At 37.1% G+C, this 22,625-nt stretch overlaps 1 protein-coding gene across 2 annotated transcripts; it reads left to right on the forward strand.

Annotated features, from left to right (window-relative positions):
* Nucleotides 1–663: 663 nt before the first annotated feature.
* LOC114304450 (aspartic proteinase 36-like) lies at nucleotides 664–22,231 on the forward strand. Of its 2 annotated transcripts, XM_082891715.1 has the most exons (12): nucleotides 669–1,019; nucleotides 1,482–1,611; nucleotides 1,712–1,922; nucleotides 10,947–10,986; nucleotides 11,655–11,882; nucleotides 13,802–13,964; nucleotides 17,354–17,427; nucleotides 17,540–17,636; nucleotides 17,783–17,849; nucleotides 21,461–21,532; nucleotides 21,608–21,737; nucleotides 21,873–22,231. In XM_082891715.1, the coding sequence occupies exons 1-12, from the start codon at nucleotides 769–771 to the stop codon at nucleotides 21,907–21,909; spliced, it is 1,500 nt and encodes a 499-aa protein (XP_082747841.1). In that variant the 5' UTR covers nucleotides 669–768; the 3' UTR covers nucleotides 21,910–22,231. The 2 variants fall into 2 exon arrangements, with proteins under 2 accessions (XP_082747842.1, XP_082747841.1); XM_082891716.1 differs by lacking the exon at nucleotides 21,461–21,532 and having other exon boundaries at nucleotides 664–1,019; nucleotides 21,608–22,231.
* Nucleotides 22,232–22,625: the final 394 nt, after the last annotated feature.

Raw genomic sequence — 22,625 nt, forward strand, 5'->3', positions numbered from 1 at the left:
CTGTTTTGGGGGTTGTGAACAGTAAATATGAACAGTGATTTGTAGGAAGCAGAGGAAGGGTTAAAGAAGGATAGATCTAGATATCACACCTAGAAGGCATCACACCAATGGGCTCTTTAGCATCACACTAAATAAAGATTGCATCAGCACAATCATAGAAGCATAAGTTAATTTTCATTCATTCCATTCATAATTTGCCACAAGACTTACAATATAATTTATACTCACTTCATCTTGATTCTAAAACTTTCCAAATTAAATGACATGACTAACTTAGACTCCCTAGGACTCTTTAATGCATTAATCATGTGAAAGACTCTAGAAGACTCTTTGACCAACTAAATAATCCAAAGACATTGACTAGAAATTTAAACACATTTGACTTGAGAAACTCAAAAGACACTTTTAAATAAATCACAAATCTAGTTAATCTCCCAAATAGGCCCCACATCATCTAGCATATGCTAAATTAAGACTTGAGCCTACGCCTTTTATAGACTTTAATTGGCTGCTGCCATTTTCCATCAATATTTTAGCACTTGTTGAATGAAATATTGACGTAGAAAAATCAAAATGATTAGAAACTTCTCTTATACACGCACATGTACAACATGTCTGCCAGCAACAGTCAATCTCGGTCCACCCTCTTTCTTTCTCTATGATTCTCACTGTATACACACACACATCATATATATGTATATATATATATATAGAGAGAGAGAGAGAGGTGTATATAATTTGGGTGGTGGTGGGGAAGGTTGAGCCGGAATGCTGGCGATGTATGGGGTGGAGCTCTTCATCTTGGCGTTCATAGCAGCCGCCGCCGATTCGGTGGTGTACGGCGGTGGATTTCCGGCGAGTCTTCTGACTCTGGAGAGGGCTTTTCCGGCGAACCAGCATGTCGAGCTTGAGGTTCTCAGAGCTCGGGACCGATCAAGACACGCCCGAATCTTGCAAGGTGTGGTCAGCGGCGTCGTCAATTTCTCACTCCTCGGAAACTCTGATCAATTCCTGGGCGGGTAATGCTATTAAAATCCACTAATCCTCTCTCTCTCTCTAGAATTCTTAGCAGTTCATAGTTTGTTCAATTTGTTGTATATTATGCTTCTTTGTTGCATTATTGTATTGTATCATTTGGCTCAAATTTAAGTTGTTGCATAAAATGTTGGGTTTTTCGCTGTTCTGTGTTCTTGATTTTTCATTTGTGATATGGGTCCTTGATTTTGATGAATTTCTGGTATTCATGTTTCTTCTCTTTTTGTCATCACTTTCCTTAATTTTTGTTCTGATGCAAACATTAGTGGGTAAAACCTGACTGGTATCATATTAAATATAGTTCAACTCTTGTATTCTTGTTTATTTACCCTTCCTGGGATTTCATGAACATTATTTTATTTAATTTTTGTCCATTACAAACTTCAATTTTGTGATAAATGTATTATGGCATTGACTATATTCTTCATTTTGGGCTTTTACAATAGGCTTTATTTTACAAGAGTTAAATTGGGTTCTCCACCAAAGGAATTCAGTGTGCAGATTGATACTGGAAGTGACATCTTGTGGGTTACTTGCAATTCCTGCAATAACTGCCCCAAATCAAGTGACCTTGGTGTAAGTACTTGTTTTGCTACTTAATTTATTCTTTGATCTATCATGTTGTCAGACTGACTAATTAAGTTACTGATACTATTTTGTGTGTGTATGTGTGCAGATTAAGCTCAATTTCTTTGATCCTGCCAGCTCAGCAACTGCTTCTCTGGTGTCTTGTTCAGATCCAATATGTGCTTCTATAATTCAAACTGCGGCTGCTGAATGCTCTGCTCAGAGTAATCAGTGCTGTTATTCATTTCAGTATAAAGATGGAAGTGGGACGTCTGGTTTTTATGTATCTGATTTTCTGTATTTTGACACAATTATGGGGGCATCTTGTCACGACCCAAACCCGGCCCTATGGGTTTAGCACCGTAACCGGCCAGTAATTCGAGATTACCGAAGGCCTGCCTAACAGTAATCCAGTAAAACAGAGTACAGGGCCTGGCGGAAGCCAATACAGTAAATAAACAATGTCCAATGAGCTGTGACAGTCTACACATACAAGTACAATCATTCAGAACAGGGATCTAATCCCTAATAAACGGTATAGTAATAGTCTATACAGTAAACAAAACAGTTACAGGGATAGACGGGGAATATTAAAACACCCCAAAGCCGAAGCTTGAACGGCTTAGAACCTCACAGTGAGGCACAGTGGTTGGCTGACAAAACAAAAGCTTGCCTGACGCTCCTAGCAGCGGTCCAGTGCCTGAACACCTACATATATATATATGAGCAGTGAGCTAAAGCCCAGTGAATAACATAATACGTAAAGAGGTTTAGGATGAATGTCTTTTCAATATTTAAACAGTTCATTGATTCAGTATATCGGTCAGTCAGTTTGTGGCTCATATTGATGCCGTAACAGTCGTTTAGAAATCATAGTAATCGTACGTGGTACATCCGTTAGCAGTACTAGTAGCAGCGTCAGTACAGTGGCAGTAACGGTAGCAGTACAGTAGCAGTACAGTAGCAGTAACAGTAACAGTAATAGTACAGTAGCAGTAACAGTAACAGTAACAGTACAAGCAGTACAGTAACAGTAACAGTATAGTAGCAGTACAGTAACAGTAACAGTACAGTAGCAGTACAGTAACAGTAACAGTACAGTAACATTTCAGAAAACAGTACAGTTCTTATGGATTCAAGAGGTGTCTCGCACAGACTCTAGAGGTGGCTCACTCTGTAGCACTTAGTTCCGTGCAGCACTTTGCTCCAAGTTTCACAGATTATAACAGTCATATGTGGTACATCCAATAGCTAAACAGTACAGTAGGTCTTAACAGACCAGGTCTTAATAGACCAAACAGTGAATGATGGCCATCATATCAGTAAACAGTAGTGGTTCCAACATGGGAACCGACAGAGATCTCTGTAACAGTAGTTGTCAGTAACAGTAGTTGCTAAGGATGCCACAATACAGTTCAGAATATAGGTCATACATTCATTCATTCAGTTAACAATACCGTTCAGAAACAGTTCAGTTTAATTGTTCAGAAGATAATCAGTTTGAACATATCTTTACACAAATGTTACTCACTGAGTTCTGGGCTATAGTAAGCTAGAGCGTGTCTCCCCAGTCGCCAACCCTACACAGTTAACAGATTGAACACACACTAAGCTACACAGTTGGGAAAGATTAACAACTTAATCCCTAATGCCTCGGCGTGTTCTATATCTATATCCTCAACAAGATGTCTTAAACTAGGCCTAAGAACGCCTAGAATGGGATGAGGATGCAAAGATGCACATTTAAAACATTTTCAGAAAAACAGAGTCCCGCTCGAGCTCAAGTTTTCCCGCTCGAGCGGTCATGCAACAAAGGTCTCCGCTCGAGCGTACATTACTCCGCTCGAGCGGACTGTAAAACAGTGCAAGATGCTGGGAGCTCGAATTCCCCGCTCGAGCGCCACTTTCCCCGCTCGAGCGGGAGACCAAAATCTGGAAAATCCAGATTTGAACTCCAATGCTCAAATCAAGTTCCAATGCATTAAATTCGATCCTTTTGGGCTAATTTTCTGGAAAACACTTCAAAACTCATAGTATAGCATGTTTCAAAGATCAATTTGAGAAATCAAAGCCCAAAGGTAGTTCAATTAAACATGATTTCAAACCAAGTTTCAAGAACAACATGCAAACATGGCATGCATGATCTTACATCATTTCCAAAGCTTTAATGCTGTTTCAAAAGAGCTCAAACCTTCAAAAACAAGATGAACTCATGGAGTATGACCAAAAGATGGACATGCATGTGAGGTATTATGAACTACAACCTCAAAACTTCAATATATGTACATGCATGCAACAATCAAGCTCCAATTCAACATCTAATCCACGATTGGCTCTAAACTCCATCAACATGACATGAACCAAGCAAGAATCCACTCAAAACATGAATAAGAAGACAATGGAGCTACCTTAAGTCTTGTATTTAGGATAGGGAAGCTCAATTGTACAAAACTCCTTCAATTCTTCAAGATTCTCAAGCTAAATCAACAAGAACAATTCTCTCTCTCTCTCTAACTCTCTTCTTGGTCGGTTATAGCAAGGAGAAAGCTGATGAAATGTTCTTCCAGTGTGTACAAGGCTCACATATGCTATATTGAGTGGGCCACTAAGGGTGGCAAATTGGTAATTATGGCAAACTTTGCAATTAACTCGTTTTAATCTAATTTAATCATACCTAATCAGTTTTCAGATAAATACACCATAAACTCACATTAATTATGAGGATTATAAAACATTAATCGATTCCTGGTTCGGCCGCCGATAAGGCCTTCAATTAGCAGTTTAAACATAAAACATGAACAGATAATCAAACAATCAAACAGATAGGTTATGCATTTAAACAGATACAGTCAGTCAATTAATTCCAGACTCCAGTCAGTCAGTTCAGTACTTTTAATCAGCTCAATTATCAGTCATAATCAATTCAGTTTAACGGTAATCAGTGTCTATCGGTAATCAATCAGTCATTAATCGGTAAGTAGTATGAGGGTTGTTACAGTCTCCCCTCCTTATAAAGAGTTTGGTCCTCCAAACTCGAATTAACATACGGCAACAGAGATAACGCCTAACATAACAGTAGCTTTCATTCTTTAACAGGAGCATAATCATATTCATAACAGTTTCATGACCCAATCTCAATCTTAGCAGTGCACAGAAATAGAATCATAAATTGCATACAGAGATTAGGGTCCGAATTATAATGGAGTCTTAGACCTAGTCAGGTTTTAGAGTCAGGAACAGATTCGGATACAGAGCAGAAGCTGAGCCCTCGTAACGAGGCCTCCGGTACGGGTAACAGAGTGCAGACAAATATAAGTTCCATAAGGAACCTCCAATACCGGGCAGCTAACATATACCACATAATATTAAGACTCACGAATACATATCAGAGGTTGACCCCTTAATCAGTATACAACATATAGCATTACAGGAAACAAAACTTATTTCGTGACACAGAACATGAATACAGTTGCACACAACTTTACTGTAGTGGTAATCACACTACTTATATCAAGTACTTATCGGGGTTATGGATTGCACTGGCCTCATTTCATAAGTAATTTCCCCCGTTAAGTTACAGAGATTCGATTCGTTCACTTCTGAGTCATTCATCTGGTCTTTGTTCAATTTGTCCTTAATTCGGTAATCCATCACAGTCAGTTGTACATCACTTCCATAGCAGTAGACAGAGTTCTGAAGTAATCATTCACATACTATTCATCAGTTTCAGTCCTTACAGATTCGATCATACCACGTATCAATACGGAAGCAGTCATACTGATTACATATACTTCCAGATAGTGAGGGTTCATAATCAAAGCCAATCTGTTGTCAATAAATCCCATCAGTTCTGAAGCACGGTAATCACCAAAACAATCATTCCCTAGTCAAACAAGTTCATAATCATAACGGTAATACCGGGTAAGTAATCACATGTCATGTACCCAGTTTCCCCATATTGTAAGTAAATCAGGTAATAGTTCTCAATAAGAGTTTTCTCAAGTCAAATCGATGAAAGTTCGACTAGGTCATTTCAAATGCCAGTTCTGCCCAATCATAATAAGTAAGAGTTCGAAGCATAAGCATCAAACAGAAGTTCTATTAGTTACACAAAGGGTTTCATCAACCCACGGTTCTATCGGATCAGATCAGGTAGCAGTTTCATTCTTATCATTTCCAGATGAGGTACAGAAGTTCATACTCCAGTCATTTTAGTACACAGTCGGTAGTTGCGCAATTAGTCTGAGTCCATTTATTGTCAAACTTACATCAGGGTTTGGTATCATTATAATTCATATCGAAGCAGTACAGATCATATACAATGTGTTCCTCCCATTAAGTTTACAGGCAATGTAGTTATTCACATCGAGAGGTAAACATCACAGTCAGTATAGCAACTTCCAAATAAATCTTTCATATAGGCATATGGCATACATCAATACATTACACGAGATTCTCGGACACATAATAGGGAGTTGCCCTACGAGGGTTCCAAATCAGTCATACAGTCACTAGAGCATAGGCTCGCAGGTCTATTCAAATAGTCATGTCAATTTTCCACGATCACGATTCACGGTCAAGAGTTTATTCGTCGGGGTCTTTATTCAGTCACACAAGTCTAGAGTCATAGTCCCAACGGTTACGTTATCAACAAATTATATACCAATCAGTTCGAGCAAAGGTACAGTCATAAGTCTACCCAGTCTAGTAACATTCTTAAGCAAAGGTATGCGAACATGTACATGAGTCCAAACAGTTTTCATAGCATAGGTAATTGTTAACATAAGGCGTTACGGTGTTGTACATAGTCCGCATCAAATAGTAGATCTCGAAAGACTCATTAACCACAGTCCAGACCTGACAGCCCTAATCGTATTACAAGCATGGGAACATATGTACAGGTGTGAGCCTAAAATCAATTAGCATGTGAGCATTCGTTCGCAAATTCATACGCAGTAGTTCATCTTTACAAGCTAATATGGGTTCTTAATTTCAGAAGTCCCACACACAAACAGTTCACGTATATAATTCGAGTTCAAGGGTCCGATCATTTAATGATGTTCGTCAATATATAATAGTTCAGTCCGAATCATAGCTGTACAGATTTCTCGAATTACAGTCAGTCATAAGGTGTTCCCACGTTCAACAGTTCTAGCACAGTTCAAAAGGTCATGCTTAATAGTTCACGTTCAGTTGTTGCAATACGATACAAGGACCTAACTCAGCAAATTCTCGCTGTTCACAAGTCCTAACAATTCTCATAGCATAGGGTTCATAATTTCAGTAATTCAGTTGGTTCCGTCAGTATGTTCACAGTCTTTATCGGATTAAGGAATGTACGATTCCCACTCAAATGTTCGTATAGGCAATTACACATAGTTAAGGTAAATACCCGCGTCAGTCATCTCAGTGTTCCGAGCATTCTCTGGAACTAGGGTCTAGATTTAGACTCTATCGTTCGGTTGAGTTTGTGGGCAAGATTTAGGCAAGTGTCCTTCCTGTCCTCGTCTAAAGCGAGTTTCCGACAGGCGGTGGCAACGCCCTAATGTTATTTCCCACAATCGGTATAGATAGGTATATCATTGGTCAAGGCTATTGCCCGAGGTTTTCCATTCGCAGTGGTCATTTTCACTTTCTGTTACTTCCGTTTCATTCTTTCTGATTCGGTCGACGATGTTGATTTGGATACTTCAATGCTGCTACGTTGTCTCAGGCATTAATACTCTATCCAGGGCATCTACATGCTTTGTTGGGTTTTAGCACGTCAATTCAATCAAACACATCTAGGTCACGCCCACCTTCAATTCTTTTCTATTCTTTTGTAGACAGTATCTAACATGTGGGGTGCCTATCAAATTAGCTGGGTAAATTTCACCTCGCATTCGACCACAGTCTTATCACCTTACTCAAGTTGTTCAAACTCAGATACTTCCCTATCTTGGATGCATTGGGGGAAAGTATTTTTCGAAGAACACTTCACCTATTTTCTCAGTTTCTGAACCCAAGCCTCAGTTTCAGTGGTTCGGTACTTCCCAGAAATTTCGGTGGTTTCAGTTCGTTGGGTTTCTCTATCAGTGTCATCAGTTCATATTCAGTTGGTTCAGGCACATATGTCTGCCTTTATTATCTCAGATTTTCAATTAAGGCTTCAATCATTCATTCTAGCCTATTAATCCTTAGATCAGAAGATTCAGTTTCGTTCACAATCCTCGCCCTTTCCCTTGTTTACACACAACAGGGTGATTATCAATCCAGGAGAGGTTCTTACTGATTTCACGTTTTATTTCATATCAGACGCGTGTATGCTTTCAATTCAACTCAGGTACGGTCACATGACCCTTTACTACCACACGTCCATAATCACATAGATTCCATATTCGGTATTAACATTCACATTACATGTTATACCACTTAACTTCTTTAAGTATGCATGTAGGTTGCGTTCATTTCACCATAGACAATACGGTAATCATAAGCATAGACAGTTGCATACTTAAACACATTAACACATTTATTCAAATCATGGCCACACACACTTCTCAAGTTCATGCGATGCCCTAATTACTTTTCTAGGACATCCAATAGCTCATTTGGACACGTGTGTGCAGTATAACTCGTGGTTAAGTATCGCTCTGATACCACTCTGTCACGACCCAAACCCGGCCCTATGGGTTTAGCACCGTAACCGGCCAGTAATTCGAGATTACCGAAGGCCTGCCTAACAGTAATCCAGTAAAACAGAGTACAGGGCCTGGCGGAAGCCAATACAGTAAATAAACAATGTCCAATGAGCTGTGACAGTCTACACATACAAGTACAATCATTCAGAACAGGGATCTAATCCCTAATAAACGGTATAGTAATAGTCTATACAGTAAACAAAACAGTTACAGGGATAGACGGGGAATATTAAAACACCCCAAAGCCGAAGCTTGAACGGCTTAGAACCTCACAGTGAGGCACAGTGGTTGGCTGACAAAACAAAAGCTTGCCTGACGCTCCTAGCAGCGGTCCAGTGCCTGAACACCTACATATATATATATGAGCAGTGAGCTAAAGCCCAGTGAATAACATAATACGTAAAGAGGTTTAGGATGAATGTCTTTTCAATATTTAAACAGTTCATTGATTCAGTATATCGGTCAGTCAGTTTGTGGCTCATATTGATGCCGTAACAGTCGTTTAGAAATCATAGTAATCGTACGTGGTACATCCGTTAGCAGTACTAGTAGCAGCGTCAGTACAGTGGCAGTAACGGTAGCAGTACAGTAGCAGTACAGTAGCAGTAACAGTAACAGTAATAGTACAGTAGCAGTAACAGTAACAGTAACAGTACAAGCAGTACAGTAACAGTAACAGTATAGTAGCAGTACAGTAACAGTAACAGTACAGTAGCAGTACAGTAACAGTAACAGTACAGTAGCAGTACAGTAACAGTAACAGTACAGTAACATTTCAGAAAACAGTACAGTTCTTATGGATTCAAGAGGTGTCTCGCACAGACTCTAGAGGTGGCTCACTCTGTAGCACTTAGTTCCGTGCAGCACTTTGCTCCAAGTTTCACAGATTATAACAGTCATATGTGGTACATCCAATAGCTAAACAGTACAGTAGGTCTTAACAGACCAGGTCTTAATAGACCAAACAGTGAATGATGGCCATCATATCAGTAAACAGTAGTGGTTCCAACATGGGAACCGACAGAGATCTCTGTAACAGTAGTTGTCAGTAACAGTAGTTGCTAAGGATGCCACAATACAGTTCAGAATATAGGTCATACATTCATTCATTCAGTTAACAATACTGTTCAGAAACAGTTCAGTTTAATTGTTCAGAAGATAATCAGTTTGAACATATCTTTACACAAATGTTACTCACTGAGTTCTGGGCTATAGTAAGCTAGAGCGTGTCTCCCCAGTCGCCAACCCTACACAGTTAACAGATTGAACACACACTAAGCTACACAGTTGGGAAAGATTAACAACTTAATCCCTAATGCCTCGGCGTGTTCTATATCTATATCCTCAACAAGATGTCTTAAACTAGGCCTAAGAACGCCTAGAATGGGATGATGATGCAAAGATGCACATTTAAAACATTTTCAGAAAAACAGAGTCCCGCTCGAGCTCAAGTTTTCCCGCTCGAGCGGTCATGCAACAAAGGTCTCCGCTCGAGCGTACATTACTCCGCTCGAGCGGACTGTAAAACAGTGCAAGATGCTGGGAGCTCGAATTCCCCGCTCGAGCGCCACTTTCCCCGCTCGAGCGGGAGACCAAAATCTGGAAAATCCAGATTTGAACTCCAATGCTCAAATCAAGTTCCAATGCATCAAATTCGATCCTTTTGGGCTAATTTTCTGGAAAACACTTCAAAACTCATAGTATAGCATGTTTCATAGATCAATTTGAGAAATCAAAGCCCAAAGGTAGTTCAATTAAACATGATTTCAAACCAAGTTTCAAGAACAACATTCAAACATGGCATGCATGATCTTAAATCATTTCCAAAGCTTTAATGCTGTTTCAAAAGAGCTCAAACCTTCAAAAACAATATGAACTCATGGAGTATGACCAAAAGATGGACATGCATGTGAGGTATTATGAACTACAACCTCAAAACTTCAATATATGTACATGCATGCAACAATCAAGCTCCAATTCAACATCTAATCCACGATTGGCTCTAAACTCCATCAACATGACATGAACCAAGCAAGAATCCACTCAAAACATGAATAAGAAGACAATGGAGCTACCTTAAGTCTTGTATTTAGGATAGGGAAGCTCAATTGTACAAAACTCCTTCAATTCTTCAAGATTCTCAAGCTAAATCAACAAAAACAATTCTCTCTCTCTCTCTAACTCTCTTCTTGGTCGGTTATAGCAAGGAGAAAGCTGATGAAATGTTCTTCCAGTGTGTACAAGGCTCACATATGCTATATTGAGTGGGCCACTAAGGGTGGCAAATTGGTAATTATGGCAAACTTTGCAATTAACTCGTTTTAATCTAATTTAATCATACCTAATCAGTTTTCAGATAAATACACCATAAACTCACATTAATTATGAGGATTATAAAACATTAATCGATTCCTGGTTCGGCCGCCGATAAGGCCTTCAATTAGCAGTTTAAACATAAAACATGAACAGATAATCAAACAATCAAACAGATAGGTTATGCATTTAAACAGATACAGTCAGTCAATTAATTCCAGACTCCAGTCAGTCAGTTCAGTACTTTTAATCAGCTCAATTATCAGTCATAATCAATTCAGTTTAACGGTAATCAGTGTCTATCGGTAATCAATCAGTCATTAATCGGTAAGTAGTATGAGGGTTGTTACACATCTTTGGTCACTAACTCTTCCGCTCCAATTGTTTTTGGGTAAGCTGTTATGACTTCTAAAGGTTGTGTGTGTCAATGTGGGACACAAAATAACTATTAGATGGAGAGAGTAGATGGTCAAAAGAGTGAAATAAGAAGCCTTCGTGATAGACTAATATGTGGTTTCCACAATTAGCAGCTTTTTTTTTATTATTATTTTAGTTTACAGAAGAACCATAAGCAAATGTGACATTGGCTATTTCAACATGATTTCACCAATCTTCTAATTGAAAAAAAATCAGTTAACTTAGGGTTCATTTGGGAATTAACTTTTTTAGTGGCTTTTTGTCTAAAACTTCGTGGCCTTATGTTCTATGACAAAAAATCAGTGGTGTTCATTCTCTTAGTAGATTCTACATTGGTAAATGGGGAAGAGGAAGAGGATTATAAACTGGATGAGGACCAAAATTTCTAATGGTAACTGTAAAAAGAAGGATGAAGGTCAACTGAAGGAGGATTAGAGAAGTAATGATCTTAGCAGAATGTATCTTATATGTTATATCTGCAATGGCTTGGCCACATATCAGGATTGAGGAGTTGAGTGTACACTTCAAAACTTCCGTCCTCTTTTTCTATTGTGGTTGTTTTATCCCCATATCAATGTTCATCTTTACTTTTGTTGGGTGGATTTTGAACATTTGATTGGCTGTTTTGGAATTTGTGAACAGGTGTAGCACTAATCAGTCTGGGGACTTAATTATGCCAGATAAAGCAATTGATGGGATTTTTGGGTTTGGTCGACAGGGTCTGTCTGTCATATCACAGTTGTCATCCCGAGGGATTACTCCCAAGGTTTTCTCCCACTGCTTGAAAGGAGATGGCAACGGTGGTGGATTATTAGTTCTTGATGAGATTATGGATCCAAACATCGTCTATAGTCCCCTTGTCCCGTCACAGTACGTATTCTGTGTTGCACAAACTTTCTTCTTCTTTGTTTGTTCACTTTTTCATGGATATCGTGATCATATGTGGCAGTGGACAATTCAAGTGTGCTTCACACAAGGGTTTTGATTCAATACAATTGTAGCATTTGCATGTAATATATGTTTACTAAATCAATTACGCTTTCAATTTAACCATCCGGTGCAATTTGATTCCAGTAATATTACTTGCACACCTTAATAAGCCAATTAGGCATGCTGATTTATCTGATTTCAAAAATATATAGTTTATTTAAATATCTGTCTGGATGATTTATAGGTCATGGTTGGGGTTTAAGATGGTATCCAGACATTTAGGATAGCTTCAACTTAGTTCTCACTTCTCAGGTCCAACTTTTGAGAGACTTAACCTGCTGCTTTTTTGGAAGATAATGTTGATTAGATGTTCTTCTCTCTTTTGATATTCGTGTATGTATAAGATCCTATGACATTGTGAATTCTGCCACGGCCTTCCTGTTATCATTCTTCTCTCCAAATCCATGTTCCCCATATATGTTCCATAAGCTCAGCAAACTTTTCTATATGACCATTAAGTTCTCTAACCATTTTATTTCACCATTTTTTGTCCCTTTAGCAACTCCTCCTATTATGTTATTCAAATTTCCTGAATTATGTGTAAATTGTGTTTAAGTGTTACTTGGGGTTCATGAGCACTAATTACATTGATTATATAAATTCCTATTTCAAGTAATTATTAAAAATATCATCTGCTTAGTTCTCATAAAAATTGCAAATTATTTTAAAATGTTGTATCATGACCGTTCTATGTCTATCTTCTACAACATTATAAAGTCTATATCATGTATTATTTATTTCTGTTATTTCTCTCCTACCCACTTAGTTTATTCTATGCATGCTTTGTTAGATTTCCTTTTAACTATATTTGTTAACAGCCTAACACGTTGTCCCTTTAGCTTCAAAAGGTCGTAGTTTCCCAGTTCATCCAACTGTTGATACATCATGCCCATTTAGAGAAGATTTGACCTACACATCTGGCCTATTTCCACCACACCCTGTTTTGTAAGACCGCATATGACCGACCCTAGTATTTGCTTGCCCATTTTTATTGTAACTGGTTTTATGCTGGTTCTCAAAAAAAATTATTTTATTGTAACATTCTTCTTTTCCCAAGACTTGAGAGTGGATAAGTAAGCAGTAATATCCAAAGAATGCGATGGATTTGTCTATTTCAACCTATCAGCTTTGCAGGTCTGTTAGCACATTGTAGGATGTGCGATTTTTACTTCATGTTATTTGTCCTTAATGTCAAACAAAGGACACTTGACCCAAAGGGTGGAACTTTTGGCAAGCGGCTACATCTCATGAAGTGGAGGGTGTTGAACTTGAAACTCTTTTCCTCCGGGTAGCACTCCACCTAGACTAATATTATTGATGCATGTTGACGGTTGCTTACAATGTGCAGTTAAGCCAAAGTTTTGGATATTTCTCTGGCAATAAATAAATTAAAAAAAGAAGAAAAAAAAGAAGAAGAAGGATTCATTGACATATTGCTAAAAAAAAAATTAAAGACACTTTAAAAAAAAAACGGATGAACCATCTTTGGTAAATGGAGTTCATGGAGGGATTGAAGGATGCTACCAGGGCTTGGAGGTGGCCAATACCTGGTGCTAGGCCTTTAGTTGACAACTTAGAGAGGAAAAAACTAAAGTTTTGCTGCAATAAAAGCTTGTGCTTTTGAATGAATTTTCTTTTGTGAAGCAGGACTGCTATTCTCATTTCTTTTCAGTATTAATTAGTCCACTATCTAACTAATTAGTCATATGCAAAGAAAGATGTGGAAATTCGGAGAATGTGAATATTTTATTCTTCGGCATGTTTGATATTTTTTTTTTTCTGTGTCTCAAAATTTCCAGGTCTCATTATAATTTGGATCTCCAGAACATTGCTGTCAATGGCCAATTGTTGCCTATTGATCCAGCAGTGTTTGCAACATCAAGCAACCGAGGAACCATTGTTGATTCTGGAACAACTTTGGCATACCTGGTGGAAGAAGCTTATGATCCTTTCGTCAATGCTGTAAGTTCGTTTTCCCTTTCTTTTCTTCAGAATTTCTATTTTATGGGAGGGGACAAAATCAAGGGAAACTTGAGGCATATAAACTGGAGCAAATTTTCAAAAAGCCCTTTAAACAGCATTTATGTCTAAGTTGCTAGGGAAAAAACCACATTAATGTGTAAGGTATACTAAATAGTTGTACAAGGCCCCTTTTGGTCAAGCAAAATATCGTAGAAAGTGTAGGGAATATATTTAAAATTTTTCAGGAATTTGGTTAGGAAGGGAAAAGTTTTCTGGAAAATAGGAACCTTGTAATTGCATAATTTCTAGAAAACATGACTTATATTTCCCTGCAAAAACATGCTTTTTTCTTTTTGCTCGTGAAAGTGATCTCTACTATTTGGATTCCCACTTTTTCCTTTCTTCCTATAATTGACATCTCTCCCATGGACATGAATAAAGGTTAGTTAATGCAAATAAAAAATATTATTTTTTAACTTCCATAATATTCAGACAGTAAAATCTAATTTTGTCGTAATATTCTGGATAAATTTTCTACCCAACCAAATGCATGTTGGAAGTTATTCACTTTGCTTGGTTTTGGTTTCTAGAATTCACTTTTCAAAAAAATCATATTTTTTTGTTTTTCGTATTTTTTTATTTTCACTGAATTTTTTAAATATTTTAAGTAATTTTTTTTTTAAATTTTTGGAAACATCTACATAAATACACTTGAAAAGTATAATTTTTGTGAAAAAAAATATTTAAAAAATTCACTAAATACAAAAAATAAAAAAATACGAAAGCTCAGTATATTTTTCGTATTTTTGTGTATTTATTAATTTGTTAAAATATTTTTTCACAAAAATTTTACTTTTGTAGATATATCTGAGTAAGGTGCATCTAAAAAAGTAAAAAAATTGCTTAAAATTTTAAAAATTTTCACTAAAAATAAAAAACACGAAAAACAAAAAACTCAATTTTCAGAAAATTGAATTTAGAAAATTGAAACCAAACACATTGACAATTTTTCTTTTCATTTTCCATTCATTTATTCACTTTATTTTTTTTCTTTTTCTTCCCCTTTATGTGGGTATCTATACCGTGCCCGATACGTGGCGAGCCCTGTGGGCTTCGCATCATCACTGTCAGCATCTCCACGTGCAAGACCCCAAGGTTCCACAATGTCCTTATCGGATTAATTGGGATTGTATGCCTAGCTTAAGCAGGGGCATGTACTGCTTACTACTATCATAGTCATCACTTGGCAACTGGGCCTAAGCATCCATTGCTCGGGACCATTGGAGGATTGTGGATTGGAGGATGAGATCACAGGTTTGTCAAGGTTGCTTGATTTGCTTCCCAAGGGAAGAAAACTTGTCCTTGACTAGTCTTAGAGAGAGGAGACATTGACTTAGCAAGCATCCAACACCTTGAGAGAAGCATTATATATGCGGTATGCCATGACACACCCTCTAAGGTATCATATCTACCTCTGTAGCTCCCATGATACAACGTTCTGTAAGTCTGAATCATGAGACGTAGTGATAGGCCTAGTACCTCCACTCTGTCTATATGTGATTTGGGCTCCAATACTCTGATCTATAAAAGGGGTATTCATGCATGTACTCACACAACACAAAATGATCATATATTTCCATTGCTCAGGTGATTAAGGTCTCTCACTGCTTTCTCCTTCGCCGCCTCCTCGATCCAAAGGTCTTTGGCCATTGAAGTGCCTACCATCTTCCCAGAAGTCCACAACCACAATGGACCACCTCTCATACCTAATATTCACACTTTCTAGCCAAACAAAGCTTGAAAACCTGAGAACAAGAACAGGGCATTCATATTTGGCTTTGCAAGCTTGATTCTTACCGTAACATGGATTCTAGTTAGGGATGGCAATTTGAACCCAGCCCGACAGGGACCCTACCCCCCGTCCCCGATAAGAGTGGTTTTTTTGGGGAAAATATCCCCGACGGGCCAGGGATAGTATTTGAAATTGAATCCTTGATCAGTTTCGGGCCAGGGACAGGAATAACTTTCACAGCCCCGTCCTCATCCCCATTTCTCTCTGAAATAAAATTACCATAATACCCCTTCATTCATTCATATATATAACCCCCTCATTTGTTAATATTCCTCTGATCTGTCTCTCTCTCACTCCCTCTCTCTCTCTTCTCTCCGCAGTCGGCGATTGGCGATGGCGTCGTACGCAGTCACCCTCGCCTCCTCTTCCATCGCCTCTCGCCGCCTCCTCCTCCGTCACCTCTTGCCGCTGCCTCCTCCTCCGTCGCTTCCTCCTCCTCCAGGCCACTGCCGAACCTTCATACTCCGTCGCCTTTCGCCTCCTCCTCCCTCCGCCACGGCAGATCTGAGAAGATCCTGCCACTGCCACCATTGATTCCCTTTTTCTCATATCTCACATCTCAGATCTGAGAAGATCCCACCACTCAGATCTTATGTATGTGTGTATATGTGTGCGTCTCTAAGTATCTGCCTCTATCTGTCTCTATTTTTTTTTGATGATGATGTTGTTGTTGATGATTTATTTCTGAAAGATTGTTGATGATTTATTTCTGAAAGAGAGAGACAGTTACGGGGATTTTCTGGGGTCGGGGAAACCCGATCCCTGTTAGGGGGCGGGGGCGGGGGGAGTGATGGGTTCCCCACCGGGGATCGGGGGCGGGGACGAGGAATTTTGTAGCTTCGGGGATCGGGGACGGGGAGTGTGATCCCCGGCCCCGCCCTGGCCCGTTGCCATTCTTAGTTCTGGTTACGAAAAGTTGATTACACATTCGTGCAGAGGGTTTTCTGGATGGGCCATTTTGATAGTGTAACTCTGTTCCCTGGTCCATAATGAGGCTTTTGTAAATTGGGAAAGAGCCTATATCTGCTGTACGCTGTACTTCTAATTCCTGAGCTAGTTGCCATTACCCAAGTATCCAAACAGTTCTATATTGGTTGTTTCAGTAAGTTGACAACAATAGAACTATTTAAAATCCATCTAAAGGTTAAACATCATTTTGTCTTTATTGTTATAATCAACTTCATACACTGCATGGCCTTTTAATAGGCATTGGGTGAAATGCTTTTATTTTTGGTTTTTGTTAATGAATGCCCCAATTGCACTCGTTAGCAAGCTTGAAATGCTTGTACATTCTTTATGAAAGTGTCTGCCGAAAGGAATGTGCCACCATTGTAAGCTTTGTTAACCACTACTCTTAGGGTACTTGCTAACACAACCCTTTATTGAGGGACAAACTAGTGAATATCAAAATTTCTCTATTAAAAATTATATAAAACTAGTGATAGTTTGGAAGTACTAGAGGCAAGATTATTTGTTTTTATCTTTTAGAAATTTGTGCCAATCTAATTTGAAGCTTATTTGCTTATTGACTGTGCAGATAACTGCCGCTGTTTCACAATTTGCAACACCCATCTTTTCAAAAGGAAACCAGTGTTATAGAGTACCCATCAGGTTCGTCCCACAGATGATTTTTCTGATATTTGTTTGGAACTCATTTATAAGAATAAATAGTATTACATGATTGTTTAGACACCTGAAATGATCCATATTTGTTCATATGCAGTATAACTGAGATATTTCCTTCGGTTGCTTTTAACTTTGCTGGTGGTGCATCCATGGTTTTAAGACCAGTAGACTACCTTGTACATGATGGTTTAGTTGTGAGTTCTCAAAATTACATCATTAATTGAATTTCTCCTTTCTCCATACTTTTTGAAATAGACATGACTAATTTCATTTTTTTTACAGTGATGAAACGTATCAAGCTTCATTTGCTAATCTTAAATTGGACAATTCATTGTGACAGGATGGTGCTGCAATGTGGTGCATTGGCTTTCAGAAAACTCAGGATCAACTGGTAACTATTTTAGGAGGTTGGTTCCAGCCCTAAAAGATATATTTTACTGGACAGATATGTTGGCATAGTGTAGTGGCTTAAGCATAAGATAACTTGCTCCTACCCCCCATGCCCTCATCTTTGGTGAGCAGTATTTAGCAGGTTTTTAGTCATTCCATTTTAGTGTAAGGCTATTTAGCAACTCAAAAATCTCCATATGGCACATGGGATGACACAACCTGTTCTAAATGCAACTAGGCATTTTTTTATTTTTTATTTTTTATTTTTTTGGTGATAAATATAATGTGACTAGGCATTTTGTCAAATTGGATTGGGATCACAGCTAGTTGCTTGCTGCTCATCAGGCCTTCTTTTTTGTTTTGTTTTTTTTTGTTTTTTCAAGTAAACTTGTACTGCAATAAGTTTCTAATTTGCTTTTCCTGTTTTGTTTTTGTGTATTTATTTAGTATTCCTATTCTTTTTGTTTAATTATCATATCTATGCATGCATATATTTAGATGGTCATATATATTATGAGTATCAATATTCAATAGCATGGGGGGATAATTGTGCACCGGGGGATAATTGTGCACATGAGTTTATTGCATGTTTGGTATTGTTTTTGTTTTCTGTTTTATTTTCATTTTCTGGAAAACACAGAAAACTTGTTTAGCTATCCGTTTTCGAAAAGTGTATATAAAAAAATTCTGAAAACAACCCATTTTAAGGAAACCCCCAAACGCGATTTTTGCACAAAAAATCAGAACAATGGATGTATTTGAACTTTTGATTGTTTGTGTGTCCGGAAACACACAACAATAATAAAATAAGGAAACAAAAATGATACAAAACAGGTTTTTTTTTTTTTTTTTGGTGTGCTGTCCAGTGACTTTTGTTGATTTGTCATGTGAAAAAAAAATGTTACCTTAGGGAATGTCATTATAACATTAGACAATCCAAGTTTCTAAATTGGGTACGAGTGTTGAACACATATCCCACACTCATACCCTTGTCATACCCGGTGCATATGAATACACTGGCAAGTAGAAGAGTCCATATAACACATGTTAGGTTAGCAAAACCAAAGCATAAATTATACATATAGCGTTGGTTGCAGGTGTACAGTTATTTCAGGTGAGTTTATGGTTTTTATTTCTTCACTCATTGTAAACCTAATGGCTGCCAGGTTTGCTTAATTGAAAGATTGCATTGCACTCCAGTTTGTGCAATATGGCATTTTATCTTTCTTCTCTTTGGTCTGTGAGCATTCTTGGTACCAAGAAGCTTTTTCTGCAGAAATTCCTCTTTATTGCACATATTCTACTCTGTTTGCATCCGTGTGTGTGTGCGGGCATGCTTTAAAGTTCGTTGACATGGAAATACATTATAACATGTCGCTTGAAATGGAACCTGAAATGCTTGATCAATCATTAAAGAGGACACCTTTAATTATTTATTTATTTATTTATTTATTTTGATAAATAGGACACCTTAATTATTTGAAGCAATGTTTTGAAAATTGGACCGGACCGGCCAGTTCGACCGGTTGAACTGTCAACCGGTCTATGGTCCGGTCCGGATATACCCTCTAACACGTTCCCTCTTGAAAATTGGTCATTTAAGCTAAACCGGTGCGAACTGTGGTTAAACCTCTAAATCGGACGAACTGTCTTGGGTTGAAGCAAACCGGACCGGTTTGCTATGTTTGGTCCAATATTGAAAAAGTTGATGTTAAAGGGACTTGAATCCAACACCTCAAGCTTCAAAGAGCATGAATTTCCACTCTGCCACCACTATGGTTTCTTGTTAATATATAGGAAATATATAATATTATTTGTATTCAAACTAATTTCCCTCAAACACATGTATAATTAATATTTTTACAAACAATATTAATATAAACATATATGTTTGATGAATATATATATATATATTTAAATTATAAAAATATTTTAAATGAATGTATTTTATTTATTTTTAAATTATAAAAATATTCATAAAATAATTATGACATCACGATTTGATTCTAGTTCAACCCGACAGTTGACCTAGTGACCCGTTCACCTGATCTCTTTTCAGGTTCGCTCACCAGTACGGTTTTTAAAACATTGACTTGAAGCTTTTTTAGGTTTTGACCACAAGTGTTCTTTCTTTGGTTTTCTAACGACTAATGATTATTTCTCCATTGAAAATTGCTGAATTATTTGTAGTATTTTCCTTCATAAGTCCTCTTTTTATAAGTGTTTTCCTTCTCAAGTGCTGTCAGCAAGTACAACACTATGTACTGGAGGTGAACGAACAGGAACATAAAACAACCTTTTATGGAACAAAAAAGGCAAATCCTTGCACGCCCTGATCCCAAAACCCTGTGATAGGCTGTACATGGTTGTCAAATTCTTGATACAGATTGTAGATCTTACGATCCTACGACCTCAATTTAGCTACACGATCTGAATTGCACTAGGATCTTAAATTTTTTAGAGTCTTAGGAGTTGTGATTCTAAAATCGTATAGAAGCACTACAATCCCGATTCTACTATGATTCGATTCTACCAAATTTTTTACTTATTATTTGTTTCATATACATGTATGTGTATATATATCAAAATTTTAATCAAAACTCTCTCTGCAAATGTCTCCTCTTATGAGGAATTCAATTTGCAAATTTCAAGATTGTGAAAACTTCTCTTTACTAATAGAACAAGATTTCTTCAAATTATTTGAATTAAAATGTTTGGAAAGAGATTTGAAAGCTTTGTCTCTCTAAATCAAAGTTAGTGCATTCAATTTAATATTTGAATAAAATTGTTTGGAGGGAGAGCTGGAAACTTGATTTCCCTCTAAAATCAATATTAGTGACCATTTTATCAATTTTTATTAATAATAGATATTTTTAGTGAATGTTATATAAAAATTTGTATTAGTATATTATTTATCTTTAATGATTTTAAAATTATGTAACATACAATATCATTATTGATATTTTTTCACTTTATTTTGTACTAAAAGTAGAATCTTATGATCCTCGATTTGATTCTATGATCCGATCCACATTATCCTCCCAACGATCGATTCCCATTTTTAACAACCTTGATGCTATAGCTAAGAGATTGTTTTGAGCATGAAGGAATATGAAGCTTCCATTCTTAGAAGGATGCTTTGGTGGGTCAGTGTATGAGGTTTAAAGACCTATAATGGTTGTGTGTAGTTGGTGCCCAATGCAAGATTTCATCTTGCAACTTGATCAACTACCCATGACTCTAAAATATGCACTTGGATTAGCAAAAATCCGACTCAAATTTTCAGTCTTAAATGAAAATCATTTACTAAATTATCTATTTTTGGCTAATTCTTCTTATCAAACATTGCTCATTAAATTTGATGCATCTAGGTAACATCGAGCCTTGTCTGTGTGTGTTAAATTCTTTTGTGCTTCTTTCCAGCTTTGCATATGTCATGACTATTAGAAACATAAGAAAGAAATAAATAACATCTTTTACATTGTCCATGAGTATACACGGTTCCTACCAATTTTATGTTTCATTTACCCTTGAAGCTTGCAAGTTGTCAAAAGCATTGAGGTTTAGTTGCCTCACACGCTCACCTTTTAACATTGAGATTAATGAACTCATCGGCTTCTTTTTGCAGATCTTGTTCTTAAAGATAAGATTTTTGTTTATGACTTGGCTCATCAACGGCTTGGGTGGGCTGATTTTGATTGTAGGTCCATCAGAACTGTCTTTTTTTTCTTTCAAAAATGAACTCTCATAATTTATTTGAGTCTCTCTTATTCAGGTTCATTGTCTGTAAATGTCTCCATAACTGCTAGCAAGGATGAATTCGTCAATCCCGGGCAGCTGAGTGTGAGCGGCTCATCAAGAACCATGCTCTTCAAGTTGATATCAACTGGCATTACTCTCTTCATGCATGTATCACTTTTTATCGGATTTCTCTTATTGTAGCTTAAAATCATCCTCTAAAAACCCTATTATTTGCTTGATATCTATTGATATCTGGTTACTGGTGAATGAGACCACTTCTGTTTTCCAATTCTGAATAGGAATCGACTTTCTATGATGAAAGCTGTGTCATTGTAAATTGTCTCCATGCTCCTTGGTTCGAGGGTTTTTGAATGAAACTGCCGTCATTGAAAGTGGAACAAGACATGTTTGAAGTGATTGCTTTCAAGTTGGCAAGAATTGTAGAAATACAGTAAGTCTTTTGTAAAGTTGGTTTGTTTTTGTTAGAAACATTTGTGAACTCTCTTTTCTTTTTTCGCCTTTTTTCTTTTATTTTATTTTCCCCCTTTTCTTAGTTTAGGCACAAAATACGGTTATAGCTAATCGATTTGAAATGAAATATGTGACGTGTAAAAAAATTATGAAGCCATAATAAAATTGACTGTTTTTAGTGTAACAATTTTTATGTTCATACATTTCTCTCCCTCTCTCTCTAAGCATAACTTTGGCATACACCAAACATTTTAGCTTTTACAAATAAGAAATGGAATTTAAAATGACATAAAAAAAGTTAATATAAGACTTGGCTAATAATCTTTAAATTCTTCGCTATTATGTTAGCTTTAAATTCATGTTTCCCAATTTTAGTAACTTGAATTTTTTTTGAATAAATCTTTCAAGTTATAAAAATGGTTATCTAGTAAAAAAATTATAAAATTTTCAAGATTCCTTTACAAATAAGGTTATCAGCAAAGAGTCATAAAAATGCTTTTCTAGTCTTTTGTGTTCTTAAACTTGCTGTTAACATGGTCTATTTGTTGGCTGACAAGATTTATGTAATCTGGTTTTGTTAT

This window comes from Camellia sinensis, chromosome 10 (assembly GCF_055761805.1).
Source record: "Camellia sinensis isolate YWXY chromosome 10, ASM5576180v1, whole genome shotgun sequence".
Classification (NCBI taxonomy): Eukaryota; Viridiplantae; Streptophyta; class Magnoliopsida; order Ericales; family Theaceae; genus Camellia; species Camellia sinensis.

What these genes read in the sequence shown, in the direction of transcription:
- LOC114304450 (XM_082891715.1), top strand. Translation starts at nt 769, where the DNA reads ATGCTGGCGATGTATGGGGTGGAGCTCTTCATCTTGGCGTTCATAGCA. An exon ending in ATGATCCTTTCGTCAATGCT is followed by an intron (nt 13,965 to 17,353) that starts GTAAGTTCGTTT and finishes TTGACTGTGCAG; the next exon opens with ATAACTGCCGCTGTTTCACA. An exon ending in TTGTACATGATGGTTTAGTT is followed by an intron (nt 17,637 to 17,782) that starts GTGAGTTCTCAA and finishes TCATTGTGACAG; the next exon opens with GATGGTGCTGCAATGTGGTG.